This window comes from Cenococcum geophilum (assembly GCF_001692895.1).
Source record: "Cenococcum geophilum 1.58 unplaced genomic scaffold K441scaffold_2, whole genome shotgun sequence".
In the NCBI taxonomy this organism is placed as follows: Eukaryota; Fungi; Ascomycota; class Dothideomycetes; order Gloniales; family Gloniaceae; genus Cenococcum; species Cenococcum geophilum.
This window is the reverse complement of record NW_027137560.1, coordinates 2,407,155-2,424,278: the sequence shown is the minus strand read 5'-3', so window position 1 is coordinate 2,424,278 and position 17,124 is coordinate 2,407,155. Positions and strand designations below refer to the sequence as shown.

At 37.8% G+C, this 17,124-nt stretch overlaps 3 protein-coding genes across 3 annotated transcripts; all 3 read left to right on the top strand.

The window, feature by feature from the left end:
- Nucleotides 1-515: 515 nt before the first annotated feature.
- On the top strand, nt 516-1,773 carry K441DRAFT_533965 (carbohydrate esterase family 16 protein; the record flags this gene model as incomplete). Its single annotated transcript, XM_067642311.1, has 6 exons — nt 516-643; nt 697-780; nt 834-851; nt 904-1,222; nt 1,276-1,568; nt 1,629-1,773. The coding sequence occupies 6 exons, from the start codon at nt 516-518 to the stop codon at nt 1,771-1,773; spliced, it is 987 nt and encodes a 328-aa protein (XP_067509826.1).
- Nucleotides 1,774-1,865: 92 nt separating this feature from the next.
- K441DRAFT_651210 (uncharacterized protein) lies at nt 1,866-3,821 on the top strand. Its single transcript, XM_067647149.1, has one exon. It carries the CDS (start codon nt 2,196-2,198, stop codon nt 3,621-3,623), a length of 1,428 nt encoding a protein of 475 aa, XP_067509825.1. The 5' UTR covers nt 1,866-2,195; the 3' UTR covers nt 3,624-3,821.
- A 6,674-nt stretch (nt 3,822-10,495) lies between these two features.
- On the top strand, nt 10,496-12,801 carry K441DRAFT_692197 (HET-domain-containing protein; the record flags this gene model as incomplete). Its single annotated transcript, XM_067652544.1, has 3 exons — nt 10,496-11,049; nt 11,112-12,653; nt 12,683-12,801. The coding sequence occupies exons 1-3, from the start codon at nt 10,650-10,652 to the stop codon at nt 12,799-12,801; spliced, it is 2,061 nt and encodes a 686-aa protein (XP_067509824.1). The 5' UTR covers nt 10,496-10,649.
- Nucleotides 12,802-17,124: the final 4,323 nt, after the last annotated feature.

Sequence of the window (17,124 nt, the reverse complement as noted above, 5' to 3'; positions counted from 1 at the left end):
TCAAGTTTTCAGTGTTCTTTCAATAGTCTCGATTCCAATGCGTTTCCTCGCTCCGTCACATCTAAGCTATAATTTCTATTAACCGTAAACTATTCTCCGCGTTCCTTTTGAACACGGGAGTCTGGTTGGAATAACTGGGATCATGAGGCTAAACTTTGCTGTTTTGAGCGCGGAGCGCGACGAGACCCAGGTTCGCAAAGATTCCCCACATGCTCTGGCGATCACATAACGTCAAAGAACGGTACGGAGGCGATCGTATCTGGGTTTTGAACAACATATCGTCTAAACTCATTGCAATGTGTAGGACGTTTCGGTACTTTCATTTCCATAATAATCAAATTTCCCAGGTTTACCCCGGCTGTAGTGCATCATTCACCCCGGAGCCCTGAAATGAAAATGAGTGCTTTTAAACGTTTCGATTTCCCCCTTTAGAGCGTATCTGATCTTGCCATTCCTGCGCTCAGGTACTCTACCCCATAGCCCGCCGGGTTTTGTGAACCCTCACCGTACCCAATATGAGAGGATCAATTACTATTGCCGCGACCGCCCTGTCGTTCCTGACATTCACGGAAGCACATCCCTGGCCTAGCACACCAAAGCCGGTGTGGCCGGGTTGGGGGAGAGTCAAATACATGTTTGTCTTGTAGGGAAGATCCTAGTGAGAATTCTACTCTAGGCCTACTAATGATTCTTCAGCGGGGATTCGTACACGTCAACGTCCTTCAATGATACTCTTACCCAGCCAAACCCAGCCAATCCGCTAGGAAATCCAGCCTATCCGTAAGTTGAGTCTCCGATCAATATTCGAATCAATGTTAATGGCTTTCACTCAGAGGCTACACATCTTCCAAGTACGTATAGAGTCTTCATTCCTAGGCCCACATGTTTCTAACTTCGATACAGTGGCCCCAATTGGGTTGAATTTCTAACAACCACATACAATGCTACCTATGTTCAGACTTACAACCTGGCATACGGTGGTGCGACAGTGGACAGCGCACTAGTTAAGCCTTACCTGCCTACCGTTTTATCTCTTAAACAGCAAATTCAAGATGAATACCTACCAACCTACGGTTCAAAGCCCGCATTTGCCCCTTGGTCTTCGAAGGACTCGTTATTCTCCGTCTTCATTGGCATCAACGACGTCGGTAACTCGTACTCTGCACAGAATGCATCACTCTATCCAACCATTTTCAAGGAATATAGTGGTTTAGTCGAGCAGGTAATTATTTTGCATTCATAGTATATGTTTCAAGGCTAACTCTACCACGTAAGCTCTATCAATCTGGAGCCCGTAACTTCTTATTCTTGACCGTTCCTCCGGTTTGGCGCTCGCCCCTCACCATCGCCGCCGGTACCTCGTCACAGCAACTCGAAAAGAGCGCGATCTTCGACTTCAACTCGCGCATTGTCAATCTTGCTAATTCCCTCCGTCGCGAACACACTGATGTTACTCTCTGGGTTCACGACACGTATGATGTATTCAACAACGTGCTCAACTGGCCAGGTTCTTATCCGCAAACGAAGGGATATAAAAACACGACCGCGTATTGTGACATATATGCGAAGTATGCCGAATTAGGACTTCTGTTTAACTGCAAAAGTGAAGTTTAGCTTACAAATTATAGTGGCACACCAACTTGGTATACTTTCAACGCTAGCTGCGGTATACCAGTGAATGAATACTTCTGGCTCAATAGCTTGCACCCAACATTTCCAATGCACAATGCAACGGCAATGACAATTGTGAAGATGTTAGATCCAAAGCATTAGTGGTGATGGTTTACGTGGTAATGGGAGTGCGAGGAAGGCTTGATGAACGCATGATGGCCTGGGATGAGACGATTGCGGAGGACACGAATGAGCCAAAAGATAATCACCTTGAGAGTCCATAATGATTATGCTGAACACTCACTGTCCTTAATGGGAGAATGGGTTTCCTCCAGTGGACATATTCCTCGATAGTTAGAGTGTTCGTAACGAATGCAGCTAGTATGCTACGTCATGATTGCCAAGAGTTTCTGGCTGACAGCTTCGTGGGGCAGGGTCCCCCACGAACTCCATCTTCATCTCCAACATCATCGCTTTCCTTCCTCTTCCTCTAAACATGATACCTTGTTCTTAACATGATGATCCGAATACAATCCCTATAATCCTGCGCAGTGTCTCAAATTTTAGTCCTCACTAAAAACATCATGGCTTCGCAAATAAAGTCCCGCTCTTTCCTCTCCCACCTCCGCCAAACCACCCGCCATAATCTCCGTACTCTCCGCACCCAACCCCTTGCTGAACTCTCCGGCTCTCTAGGAGACCTTGGAACCCTCCTGCCCTTAATGACCGCCCTCACTATCCAAAACTCCATCTCCCTCCCCTCGACCCTCCTATTTACTGGCGCTGCCAATATCCTCACCGGCATCGGCTTCGGCATCCCGCTCCCTGTCCAGCCCATGAAAGCTATAGCAGCTGTTGCCATAGCAAGGAACTTCTCCCTCAATACGACTGCAGCCGCAGGCATTGTTGTCGCCGCCCTCGTTGGTATCATGAGTATAACAGGCATGATAAGCTGGGCTAGCAAAGTAACCCCAGTGCCTGTGGTCAAAGGCATCCAAATGGGCGCTGGCCTGAGCCTCTGCCTCAGTGCCGGCTCATCGCTCCTCACGCCGCTAAGCTGGACTGGCGAATGGTGGGGCGATAACCTGCTGTGGGCGCTGGGCGCTGCTGCGCTGCTTCTGTTGACATTACCTTCCCCGCGACTTCCCTACGCCCTCCTCGTCTTCGTGGTCGGCGTCCTTCTCTCCACCTTTTCGCCTTACCGTACTCCGCCCGTGCCAATTGGCCCGACAATCCCGATTCTGCTCCCACCACCATCAACCTTCTGGGACGCCACGACGACGGCCTCGCTAGGCCAACTGCCCCTCACCCTTCTCAACTCCGTTATCGCCGCCGCTGCTCTGGCGTCTGATCTTTTCCCCTCGCCTCCCCACCCTGCCGCACCCACAGTCACGTCTCTCGGCCTCTCAGTCGCTGGGATAAACCTGCTGGGTTGCTGGTTCGGCGCCATGCCCGCCTGCCACGGTTCTGGCGGACTGGCTGCGCAATACCGTTTCGGCGCGCGCAGCGGCTCTAGCATTATCATCCTCGGCGCGGCGAAGGCCGGCCTGGGGATCGCTGCACTGTTCGGGCCCGGCCGCGTGGTGCAAGTTCTCGCTGGCTTTCCCCGCGGACTACTAGGCGTGCTCGTCCTTGCTGCTGGTGTAGAGCTGGCGCGGGTCGGCGAGAGCGTGAACACGGACGCGCGCGACCTGCGCGACGGCGAGGGCGAGGGCGAGGCATTCGGTGGGTACAAGCTGCGGGTACTGGACGAGCGCGAGCGGAAAGAGCGTTGGATGGTGATGCTGGTGACGGTGGCGGCGTTGCTTGCGTTCCGGAACGATGCAGTGGGGTTCGCCGCGGGGTTGGTATGGCATTGGGGGTTCAAGGCTACGCGGAGGATAGAGGCGAGGTCGAGCGGTGGCTGGAGCTGGAGCTGGAGGAGGGGGATCAGGACTGAGAGGGGGAGTGTGGACGAGGAAAGCACGGGGTTGTTGGGGAGGACGAGTGATGAGAGTGTAACGAGAGTGTGACGTAGTGTGGCGTGATGTGCTCTCGCGGCGTAATTTTGCCTGTGGAGTGGCGAATTGGTCGAACAGTGGATACCTATCCCTTGCACTGTTGAGCAGCCAATTTTACAGGTATGTGGAGGCCTTACGGGGAAGTGCGGAGCTTAGCTTCGGTTTGAGGAAGCCGGGCCTATTTCTTAGTTAGATTTGAGAAGACCTTGGGACGAAACCAATGAATTGGAAGATGCAGTCCTATTTACTTGCGTTACTAAAACAAATGAAGTTCTTAATGGATTAGCAAAGGTATAATTAATAGTAAAGCTAGAAGGTTCGTAAATAGCCCATAAGATTAAGTATCCCTAGCACTAATGGGGTCCTATAAGCATACGGCTTGGCCAGTATTGCCGAAAGCTCCGTTAGTGCTCGCCAAGGCGCTAAAACCTCGGCTAGTGTTGATAATCTGACGCCGACACAGCCTTACTTGGTATATAATTTAACTCTCATTATATCACGTTTAGAGTCAATATAATAGCAATACATTTCGATTATAACATCAATAGAGCTGTTTAAGAGTTTTAATCAAATACTTTATACCATTTATTACGATTTTAAAAGAGCTAAGTAATAATATGGATGAGGTAAGTTTCGGGAGGTTATACTAAGGTTATATTAAGGTTTTATTAAGGATCTAATGTGGCTATAAACCCTAGAGAACCAGCAATCTGGAGCAGAAGAGGTATTTTATTAATATTCCATCCACATTATTATCTTAATCTAACTAAACTATATTAGTTGCCGCCAAATCCCTTTTAGCCCCCAGAGAACAGCCGTGATAACTCTTATATAAGCGGCGCATGTATATATCTAGGTTATATCCATAATCTAATATGGAATAGATACCACTCGATAGTCTAAATACGCAATTTTATAATAAGGTAATGTGACTTCTAGTGGTTATAAGAAGGATCTAATTAGGATATAGACCGAGAATTTTCTCTAAAATAGGCAGGTGAATACTTTTAGTAGGATAGAGGTTGTATAAGATGTAAGTTATATTTTAGACAAAACTATGTTATATCTATAATCTAACCTTAATAGATTATTAACAAAGTCCTTAGCAGCCCTAGTAGCTCTATCTAAAATACAGACGCCACTATAATGGCTATATATAGCACTCCAGCAAATAGGGCAGTAGCTTCCAAGGCATATTCTAATCCAGACTTAGATAGTAGTAAGGGCGAGGGTTCTGGCACTTATAATACTGCTCTTCAGCCAAATACTATAAAGAGGCGTATTTCTGGTGCCCCTAGTCAATATACTAAGGCATAGTACCTTAGACTTAACAAGCGCCCAGGGTAGATTCCGTTCTTTTATATTAAGGTAATATCTAGCATATATCTAGCTTATATCTAAGATATAACCTAAATATAGCCCCGCGGCGAATATTTCCTCATCCATATTCTACTAGAGGAGATTTTTTATAAATAGGATTATGCTATTAGGAAGACTATGAGTTATAAGTGCTATATATTTTTGTTATATCCTAGATCTAACTATAATAGGATCCAGATGCCAAGCACACTGTTTACAGTTAGGAAAAAAAATTCGCAAATAGTTGTAGAGGATTGATTAAGTATATTAAGTCGCATTTTCCTATAAGATCCTAGATGTATCTATATTATAACCTCCTTTTAACCTTAAAATAAAAAAAGGCGGAGGCTATATAATTAGGAGTATAAAGCCTAGAGGTTAAAAAAAACTAGAATTAGATAACTTGGATAGTATATTTATTTATATATCTATATTATATCCTAGATCTAACCCATTTTAGCGGCTTGGAAGACACTTTATAGAGCTATTTATACTAAGGAGGAACTGTAGGTTATATACCCTATTAGTAAAGCAGTAAAAAAGGCTGGAATATATTATAATGGTATAAACTATTGTTCTTCTATCTAGGATATATCACTAATATATTTTAGCCCCCCTAATTAAAAATGCACCCTTAATGGCTAAAGGTCATAGAAAACGCAAAGTAATTTTAGCAGATTTAGGTATGTTATTATTTATAATCTTATTATATTATAGATCTAACTAGATTATAGAGGAGCTAGTTTAGTAGACGCGTATTATATTCTATTCCAGAATCCCATTAACCCCTAAGGGTAAGGCAAGTTTATATAGTTCTAATTATAATATAACTATAATCTAACCTTAATATAGCCTAACCGCACCATAATATTTAAGGTTATTAGTAAGTTAAATAAGCAGAAATGTTCTTTATGTAGAATTAATAGCAAGAGTAAGTTTGCTAGTTATATTTCTGTTATATCTTAGATCTAATATAAATAGTATACTTATCTAACTGGGCTACATATATCTAGTTTAACAAGGTATGCTTATATTCTTTAATTATATTACTAATATATCTATAATCTAACTGTAAATAGAACTTTGTTTTACCTAATATAACGCTACTAGAGATTATAGATGACTTTAATAATAGGGAGACGTTTAATACTGAGGAGAACTACGCCGTATAGATTAATTAGGTTAAGGCGTTTATGCATCTTAAATGCATGCCGGTTAGATCCTAGTTATATTATAGGCATAGAACATTACGCGGAGCATAGAGCATAGCGTGGAGTATTACGGTTAGGCTTTCTCTTAGATATTATAATGTCTTTATATCTAGGTAATTACCTTAATATAACCTCCGCCCTTTATGCTTGTAAATATAGAAGTTTGTACTAACTAAGTTCTTATTCTAATTTTCTAAGCTCCAATTCCATCTTTCGATTTTATAGTTTAATTGCTTTTGCTTTAGCTTCTATACGTAAAACCCAGGCTTCTTACTTATGAATATTTAATTAGGATTACTATAGCGTTAACTGTTATAAGAATTAAGCTTATTAAGTAATAGTTATACGAAGTAAAGACTAGGAGCTACTCTTATGTCCTAGATATAGTTAGCTTATAAGCTGGATATATTAAGGATATATCTAGATAATCTTACCTAACGGTGAAATAGGCCTAGGAGAAAGCGAAATCTAACTATCATTTAATGTTGTAATAGAGGAAACTAAAAAATATTAGCTTTATAGAATTTGGTAAGATCTAGAATATAATATACCAGAGCAAACAGAGGTAAGAGATTGTAAGTGAGATTTTAATTGTGCGCCTCGCGAACTTTATAATTGCAACCGTGGGCGTATACTAGTTCTAGAAGATGATATATCTAATATAACATCATTAAAATTAAAATCTTTATCCTCTTTAATACTTATAGATATAGCATTAGCTTTTTCTTTGCTAGTACGGGCCTGTTTTCTTAATTTTTCTAGCTCTTTTAAAACTTGTAGAACTATAATAGATTATATTAGCGATATATCCACATTAGAGCCATAATAAATCTATACATTTACGCTTCTCTGCTAGAGCCATTCTTTTGGCGACAGATATAGTTCGCGATGTATATAAAATCCCATGCTAATAATACGCCTTTCACACTTTAAAATTAAAAACATTAATTCTTTATCCACTATAATTGTTATTATAATACTATATTACGGATATATAAGATATACTAACATTAAAATAGCAGCTAAAAGGCTTAATTAACGCCTAAGATTATTCGCTTAAAAATGGGAGCATTTAACGGCGTTTGTATTCTTTATAATTGTAGAGAATATATTGCTGTCCATTTTACTACAATGTGGATTTATTCCAGATGCAATATATATATATCGCTTATGTCGACACCAGTTTACGATTTTATGGTTATTACTATACTTTTCTATAACCGTGAATGTTAGAATGTGGATATAGTATGGATTAATTAGGGATATAATATCTCTATACCTTTAATCGCGTCTAAAATTTCGTAGTATTGCTTATGGCTTGTAGCCTCCATAATCGAAGCTATATGTTACCCAACACTATCTTAGCCCATATTTCCGGCTCCAATAACCTAATAAATACCGCGAAGAATGTGGATTTGGTAATATATAATTGCAGACTTTATATAGCCCTGCTAGGTCTGCGAGGGGTTAATATCTGCTAGGTAAAGGCTAAGCCCTAATATATTTTAGTAATATCTTTAACATATACGCATTATAAAATACCTTTTGCCTACACCCCATCTATATTTATAAGAGCTGTATAAAATCCATGTTTATGGATATGACTCTAATAAGTTAGATAGCCGCAATTCTTATATAAGCGGAATATAGTATAGAAAAGTTGTTAATATATCTCTACTGATCGGCCCATGGCTTGGTTTACAAAAACTCTTATTAGTGTAATAACTATAGCCTTATTAGAATAAAGATATAACTGTGATATAACTAGGTTATATAATACCTTTATTAATTCCAGGGATATTTGTAGCAATTATAACCTCATCTAGCCCAGCTGTACTGACTTGTTTAAACGATATATTAATTTTAAATATTTTTAATGTTGATAGTATTTCTGCCTGGCCTTTTTAAAAGTATATAATTATTAGCTTACTATTTTTATAGAATATATCTTATATATATCCAGGACCAGTTTTATAATATAGATGCTTTTTAAATATTACCCCTTGTATATCTTAACCTTGTGGAAATAATAAAAGCTATTACTTTTTAATTATGTATTGAATCTTGTTAAGATTTGCTAGGCTTTAATGAAGGCTTAGAAGGCTAGTGACATCGTATTTTTTGCAAAACTCTTTTATTAAAGGGCTGTATGTAAAAGAGCCTAATAGAGTAAGGATAGAGCATTAATATAGCTTAGATATAATATACTTAGAGTAAGCCCTAGCCCCGACTATTGCTGGATTTATTATTGAAGTTCTTTAATAAGCTGTATTAGAACCTTTGACGGAGGCGCTAGAGGATGCATATGTTTGCTGTAAGAAGTTAAAATAATATAAGGGTAATCCTTAATATTATCTAGCTATATATAATTAAACTCCACGTTATATAGGGCTAGTACCCATTTTCCAGGCCCTTGGGTGTGGTTACAACCTAGATATGTTAGTGTTATATTATAGTTATATTATAGTTATATTATAGTTATATACATATTATAATAACTTACCGCAATTATCTAATCTTTTCTTCCTGTGCTCTACCGCTGTATAGGTTTCTGGGGTACCCTAATAGCCTTAGTTAAGTAAATCTCTTAAATACTTTAATAAGTATCTTAAAACTGAAGAAAGAGACTTTTGGTAGTGTTTTTTATAGTTCTATGTTCAACTTCCCTTAGTACAGTATATACTTACCACGGGTCTATTTATAAGTGACTAGTTATAGCTTAGTTATAGTAGTAATATATTTAGGATCTATTAGACACTAACTGTGTACTTTATAATATAAAGATATGGCTTATAACTAGCACTTTGCTCTATGTAGGCAATCTAGTACTAAAATGCATAATAAATACTATTATAAAGCCTATATATATGTTAATAAAAATAGATAATATAAATAAATGTCTTACGTGTTCGTGTTTCTTTATTTAATATTATCTTAATTTAATTCTATTAAATCGCTAAGGAAATGTATAAGAGTTCGCGATGTCTATATTATAACTTAGATATAGTAGCATAATATCATAGATATATTATACTTTTTCTTATAATTTACGTATTCTTTCCTAGTCCTCCACTGTAATTTGCTCGTAATGAAAGTTTTGTAGTTAAGGGTCTAAATATTCGCAACAAAACACGCCTAAATAGGGTATCTGTCTTCTAAAACACTTTTAGAGGCCAAAAAGAGGGCATGTTGTACTTATTTTGTTCTTTAATGTGTATAAGTATTGCATCTATCTATATTAGAACCAAGTTATATATAGGATCTATCTAGGATATAGTGTCTTATATTTTCGTATATCTTTGTAATATTCTTATTATTTAGCTATAGGCTAGACAAATCTATAATATATCCAATCCCGTGCTTAGAGGACAGGATATTCTGGTATCTCTTAACTAAATATAAGTCTTTCTACTGCAAGCGATCCAGTTTATATAATTAATATTAAGCCTGGCTATATTATAGAGATAATTAGTTTATATATTATATATAGCTCGCGTTATATAATTCTACTTACTACTATCGTTAAAGAAGAGGCGTTGGCAGATTGTTGTAGCATAGGCATTTGGGATTAAATATCTTAGTGGTACTCCCAATATAAGCCGGATATATCCTAATTACCGTCTTTAATATTTACATATGTGCGTTCCTTCTACACCCGTTGCCCTTTATAAAAGAAGTCCTCCCGTAATTGTTCTAAGTCTTTAATTAAAGGCTGAGTTTCTTCTATTGGCAGTAGTATAGAAGAACTACCTGAGATAGGCAAGTGCGTAAGGGTACCTGGATTATATCCTGGATACATTATTAATCTATTCTGGATATATCTTTACGCACTTCAGGATACTTGCGTATTATTAGCTATTTTTAATGCTAAGATTTGCACGATCTTAAATACGCCAAAGATAGGGTATAGTTGCAATATTATATAATAATGTATAGCTTTAATATATTAATCACAATAATTTTAAAGAATTTTGTATTAAAAGCTCATTAGGTGTGCGCGCACGGGGCTAAAGTTCATCAAGTGTAAGATTTTGCGACGTGGCGTATTTGAACACTCCCGGAGCTTTCGGCTACACTCTCCGACCTTTAGACTCGGGTCCTATGCCTTAACCCGTTAAGGCGCAACGCCAAGCTAGCTCGTGCATGAACACTGGTATCAGATGTACAAATGAGAGCCTCTTATTAGCTGGATCCCTATCGATATCGTTGCGCCAGAATCAGCGGGTTAAGGGATAAATTGTGGCCCGTGCGCGCAGTCAAGAACACCTAAATTCGATGCGTTGTGGCGGGGCTCGCTTCATCGGATTTTCGCAATACTTTTGCAAAGCACAGTATCTCTGCGGTGCCAAATGCAGAATACCACCACCGCCACACCTTTATAACCATAACCTTTCATCCTATACTGCAATGTTTTACTGGCGCTGATATTCATTTCAAGTGAGCCGACACCGACGTATGGAAACTTGTCATGGAAGAGGCGCAAGCAGAAACCGCAAACTTACATAATCCGACATGCGCTGCATGTTCAGCATTAACATTAGATGCTATTCTGAAGTCCCCAAGCATTTCACTAAGAGAAAGCCACTTGGGCTTAGGCCTTGATGAAGCGAATGGATTGACGGAAAACCTTGTAGCGCTCTCTTCAAAGCTGCCTATAACTCTGGACGTTTCTCAAATCCGAGAGAATCATTCTCAATGTCGTGTCTGTCATCTCATCTATCAGCAACTGGATAGCAAACCGGATCCTGTGGAAGATCACCTGGAAGTCTACAACTGTGAAGACGGTGAGGGTAAACTCCAAGGTGTATGGCTGTATTTCCCGAGGTCGCGCAGGCATGCAGCAAAAATTACGCTTTACGCAGATGAAAGTTTGTGAATCCTAGATCCATTTATTCAAATTTGTAAAACAAGCTGATTCCCCAATCATTAGATAGTTTTGCATCTAGATATATTTTATATCGTCCGATCTCGAGTCCCGGATCGGACAAAACTATTCAAATCATTAAGAACTGGCTCTCGACATGCGATGAGAACCATCCTAGGTGCCGATATACCATTTCCGGTGTAAAGGTACAAAGTTCTTCCAAGCTTCCAACCAGGATACTCGACGTGGGAGATGTGGGAGAGACTGTATATTTGGTTATTGCCAATGGCGAATCAGCACCGTACATCGCGCTCAGCCATTGCTGGGGCGGTATCTCCCAGAGTCAGACGACTACGCTCACTTTAGAAGGTCATAAGAATGGTATACTGCTTGCAAACCTCTCAAAGACGGTACAGGATGCTATAAGTATAACACGAAGGCTTGGAATCCGCTTCTTATGGGTAGACTCACTATGCATCATTCAGGACGATGAACGCGATTGGCTCCTGGAAGCTGGTCGGATGGCATCCGTTTATGAATGGGCCTATTGTGTCATTGCTGCAACGGGCTCTATGGACGGCGCGGGCGGTTGTTTTAGACCGTACCAATCTCAAGATTTAGTACAAGTTCCTTGCCAACCGCAGCATGATGCATCCAGGTATATGTACTTTGGAATAGCAGATGAGAATGCCGTGCGCCGTATGTTCCAAGGACCCCTCAACGCCCGCGCATGGGTGCTTCAAGAGCATATCTTCGCACGACGGACTATTCATTTTGCTGCAGATCAGACCTATTGGGAGTGCGACAAAATATTTGTTGGGGAGGACGGCAGGGACGCCAGAATCAGCGTCGATGTCATCTTGCTTCCAACACGGTCACTCCTCTGCTGCATACTTGGAGATTTTTTAGGTCCGGAACGCATGCCCCATCTAGCTCACGATCCCCCTCAAGATCCTTTCACGAAAAGAGATTTTTTTAGTATTTGGGCAACCACTGTCCAATTCTACACGCGATGCGGTCTCACTAAGCCGAGCGACAAACTTCCGGCTCTTCTTTCATTGTCGACGGAGCTGCAGAAGCTCACTGGCGACGAATATCATGAGGGGCATTGGTTAACTACGCCACTCTCCTCTTACTCCTTCGCTTCCAGTCTTCTATGGCGAGCAGCAAAAGAAAGCCGCTTGCAGAAGCCATCTTCATACCGAGCATCTTCGTGGTCCTGGGCTGCACTGGATGGACCCGTAGAGTTTATTGATATGGTACAAGGAACAACTCTTGCTCTTCTCTTTCACCCGGAAGATACCGATCTACAAGTCCTGAAAGTGCAAGTATATCGCCCAGTTGGACTGCCGCCAGGGAAGGCTCTGTTGCTCTCCGCATCGATAGTTCGCGCCTCGACATTCGTTGGCTCTTGTGCATCGCGGACGAAAGGACCAATGAAATGTGACCTCTGTATGGAAGTTGGGCACCGGAACGTTGTGAATGTTTCCGACGAAAGTAGGACAATGATTGAGGGGTCCTTTGCGTACGATCTTGCCAATGACCAGCCTATCCGCTTCTGGCTTCTCTTGCTCTATGTTCGGTGGGCTGCCCCAGGCCACCCCAAATGTCAGCACCTATATATTACGCCCTATTAGTCTCGGAGGTAGCAAATCAGCGGAAGGCAGGAGTTGTCTTTCGAAGAGTTGGCGTAGGGCATGTAGAGGATGCAACGTCCATGTATGGCCGCACCAAACAGTTTTTGGTTCTGATATAGGCTAATAATAACCACCGATGTCACCCGGTGTGGGAGTACAAGAAGCCCACCCAAGCAATAAGCTTTCAACCAGTGACCATATTTCACTTAACTGGAAAACTCGACATTAAGTCAAGAAGGAAACATTCAGGAAGGGGGTTAGGGTTGTGGTTGATACCATGAGTAATGCAAATTCACAAATTCACAAGCGCTAAAAGGGGTAGATTGTGTAATTTCATTTACCGGTATCCACATTGAAGAGCTAGGCAATATTAGCCAGGATGAGAATATAAGTTTGTAGAATAGGGACGGTTTGCACCATATTGATGCTAGAGATTGACGAGCCACCCCCTTCCAAATCAAGCCTAGGGGCAAATCAAATACTGCAAACACGAGTTTCTTGGTAATATATCGTCTATCAAACTCCATTAAAGTTTTTATAACAACGCGTGTATACACCCCAAAATGAACTACTAAATCGCTCTATATATATCCTCTATAATGCGCTTTAATGGAGGCGATATAAGTAACGCCTTTAGTAACATCCTAGATACCTATATGCCAAGTGCTTGCTATATAAGGCCTTTGAGTTCAACTTTAATAAAATGGATAATGCTTATGTTTAATTGAAATTCTGGTAAGCTTCTACTACCTATATTAAATCTTTTACTTACTACCTATATAGCTTTTTAAAGTATAAGACTAAGAAGCTTGTTAAGCTTTTAGGCCTCTCCCTTATTGTTTTTTGGATTTGCTACTATATTAATCCTATTACTATACTTTATACAGTCTTTTACTGCTTTACCTTTCCTATATATATCTGTTTTATAAAGGAAGAATTTAAGTAATTATATACTTATATCTCTATTATTTTTTATAATATGGTTATTTTTCTAGTAAAGTGCTTTTATAGTATTATATAATAGTACCCTATCCTTATATATAAATGTATTTAATAATATACTTAAGCTCTCATACCTTATATAGTAGTAAAGGTGATAATAGTTCTAGAAGAGTCCTCTATATACGTCTCCACGCGTTTCCTACTTATATAAGTAGACTCCCTTTATTTAATTGCTACTATATAGGCCTATATAGGGCCTATGTTCTCTATAGTTAGATCTTATTCCTTCTAACATTATTTGGTTTATTAAAAGGAAGTAATTTAAGGCTTCTTTAATAGGATGTTTTAAGGCTTCTATAAGCTAAATTAAAATTAGTAGGTTTTTTACTCTAGCTATAAGTATTAGGGTTCCCAATAATAAATAAATATTTATTTATATTAGCATTTTATTAGGGTGCTAAGATCTTAAAGGCCTTTTAAAGGTCTTAGTTATTTTAATAAGATATAAGTATATAGCTTAGCTAGTATCGCTAAAGGCTCCGTTAATGCCCGCCAAGGCAGTAAAACCTTAACTAGTATTAATAGTCTAATGCTAATATAGCCTTACTTAGTACACAATTTAACTCTTATTAAATAACGTTTAGAGTTAATAATACGATTATGTTTTAATTATAATATTAATAAAGCTATTTAGGAGTTTTAATTAAATACTCTATGCTATTTTTTACGATTTTAAAAGAGCTAAGTAATAATATAGATAAGGTAAGTTTTGGGAGGTTATACTAAGGTTATATTAAAGTTATATTAAGGTTTTAATATAGCTATAAACTTTAGAGAACTAGCAATCTAAAGCAGATAAGGTATTTATTAATATTTTAATTCTAATTTAACTAGACTATATTAGTTGCCGCTAAATCCCTACTAGCCTTTAGGGAATAACCGTAATAACTCTTATATAAGTAGCGCAAGTATATATTTAGGTTATATTTATAATTTAATATAGGAATAGACATAGATTAATAGCCTAAATATGCAGTTTTATAATAAGGTATAGTAACTTCTTATGGCTATAATATAGATCTAATTAGGATATAGTATAAGGACTTTCTTAAAAATAGGTAGGAGAATGCTTTTACTAGGATAGAGGTAGTGTAAGATATATGTTATATTTTAGATAAAACTATCTTATATCTATAATCTAACCTTAATAGATTATTAACGAAGTTTTTAGTAGCTCTAGCAGCTTTATTAAGATCTAAATACTACTATAATAGCTATATATAGCACTCCGGCGAATAAGATAGTGGCTTTTAGACTACATCCTAATTTAGACTTAGATAGTAGTAAGGGCAAGGATTTTAGCACTTGCGATACTACTCCTTAACTAAATAGTATAAAGAGGCGCATTTTTAACACCTCCGCTCTATATATTAAGGTATAGTATCTTAGACTTAATAAGCGCCTAGGATGGATTTCGTTTTTCTATATTAAGGTAATATCTAGTATATATCTAGCTTATATCTACGATCTAACCTAAATATAGCCCCGTAGCGAATATTTCCTTATCTCTATTTTACTAGATAAGCTTTTCTATAAATAGAATTATGCTATTAAGAAGACTATAAGTTATAAGTGCTATATATTCTTATTTTATCCTAAATCTAACTATAATAGGATTTAAATACCAAGTATATTATTTACACTTAGGAAATAAAATTCGCAATAGTTATAGAGGATTAATTAAGTATATTAAGTTATATTTCCTAATAAGAACCTAGATACATCTATATTGTAATTTCCTTTTAACCTTAAAATAAGAAAAGGCATAGGCTATATAATTAGGAGCGTAAAGCCTAGGGGCCGAAAAGAATCGGAATTAGATAATTTGGATAGTATGTTTATCTATATATCTATATTATATCCTAAATCTAACCTATTTTAGCGGCTTAGCGAACACTTTATAGAGCTATTTATACTAAGGAGGAACTGTAAGTTATATACCCTATTAGTAAGGTAGTAAAAAAGGCTAGAATTTATAATAGTATAAACTATTGCTAATATATTTTAGTTTTCCCATCTATAGATAAGCCTATAGCTTTATTTGGAAAGATACCTTTAACTACTAAGGGTTATAGAAAACGTAAAGCAACTTTAGCAGATCTAGATATATTATTATTAATTATTTTATTATTTTATAGATCTAACTAGAGTATATAGAGGAGCTAGTTTAGTAGATGCGTATTATAAGTGAGCTATTATTAAAAACTGTACTAAATTCTTATTTTACTATACTATTAAAAGTACTAAATTAACTACGCTAATAACTATTTCTATAATAAAGTTAAACGTCAGCCTTTCCTTTCTTTTATTAGCTCTTTTATATACCTTTAGATAGTCCTTTAAGTTTAATTAACCCGTGCTAGCTATAGTGATTCTAAATTATTAAAGCACTTAGAGTAACGGAATATTTGTTAAGTAGTTATTAAAAAACAAGTAAAATTAATAAGCCTAAAAAGGAAGCTATTAGGTAAGATAGAGGATATACTTAAAGGTCTTTAAGAGGATAATATCTTAACAATTTATTTAGGAAGGAAGTCTAAAGAAGTAACTAAGTAAGGTAAATATAAAGCTATATTAATACCTATATTAATAAATGCATAATATCTTAAAGCCTTTAGGTACTAGCTTACTAAGCAATTTAATTACAGCTATAGATTATTTAATAAACCTTACTATTATCTTATTAAAGCTAACTATAGATATAGGTATAATATAATTCCTAAACGCCTTACTTAAGGAAGTTATTAACGGCTTAGCCTTCTTAAAAACCTAACGTTTAGCGCCCTTTAGTAGAGGTAGTAAGATATAAAAGAAGCGCTTAAGTTACTTTTATCTTTTTTAGCCTAAAGCTTTTACCTAGGTGACTTTAAAGACGCCTATATAAATAATAAGTTATATCTAAATTATTAATTTGCTAATAGAGGTCTTCTTCTATATCTATAATTATTTACTAGTATATTATAAAATAAGGATATAGATAGGGAGTCTAATAATAGAATAATAGGGTATATTATATAGATAGATAAATCCTTAAGGAAAAAGGAGGAGTCTGTATATAAGGTAAAGAAGGGTTTTCCTTAGGTATATATAGCCTATATACCTTATAAGCGAGTTACCCCTAGGTTACCCCTAAGTTACCTATACCTTACAGCTATATAACTATTTACTTGGGTTTTACCTAATATATATTATCCTAATTAACAATATTTACTAGCTTTTTAAGACGTAGTATATAGGTTTATATTAACTGTGAGCTTCTTAAATATACTAATACTAAAAAGTAGGAAAAATATTTAAATTAATAGGTTCTACCCAGATCTATATCTACTAGACTTTATATTAATCTAATTAATTAAGATATAGTAAGTGTTACGGCTCCGTAACGGATCTAGTCAGGGGGCTCGCTTGAGCCTTGGCAAATGTATATAGACGTGTCCTTT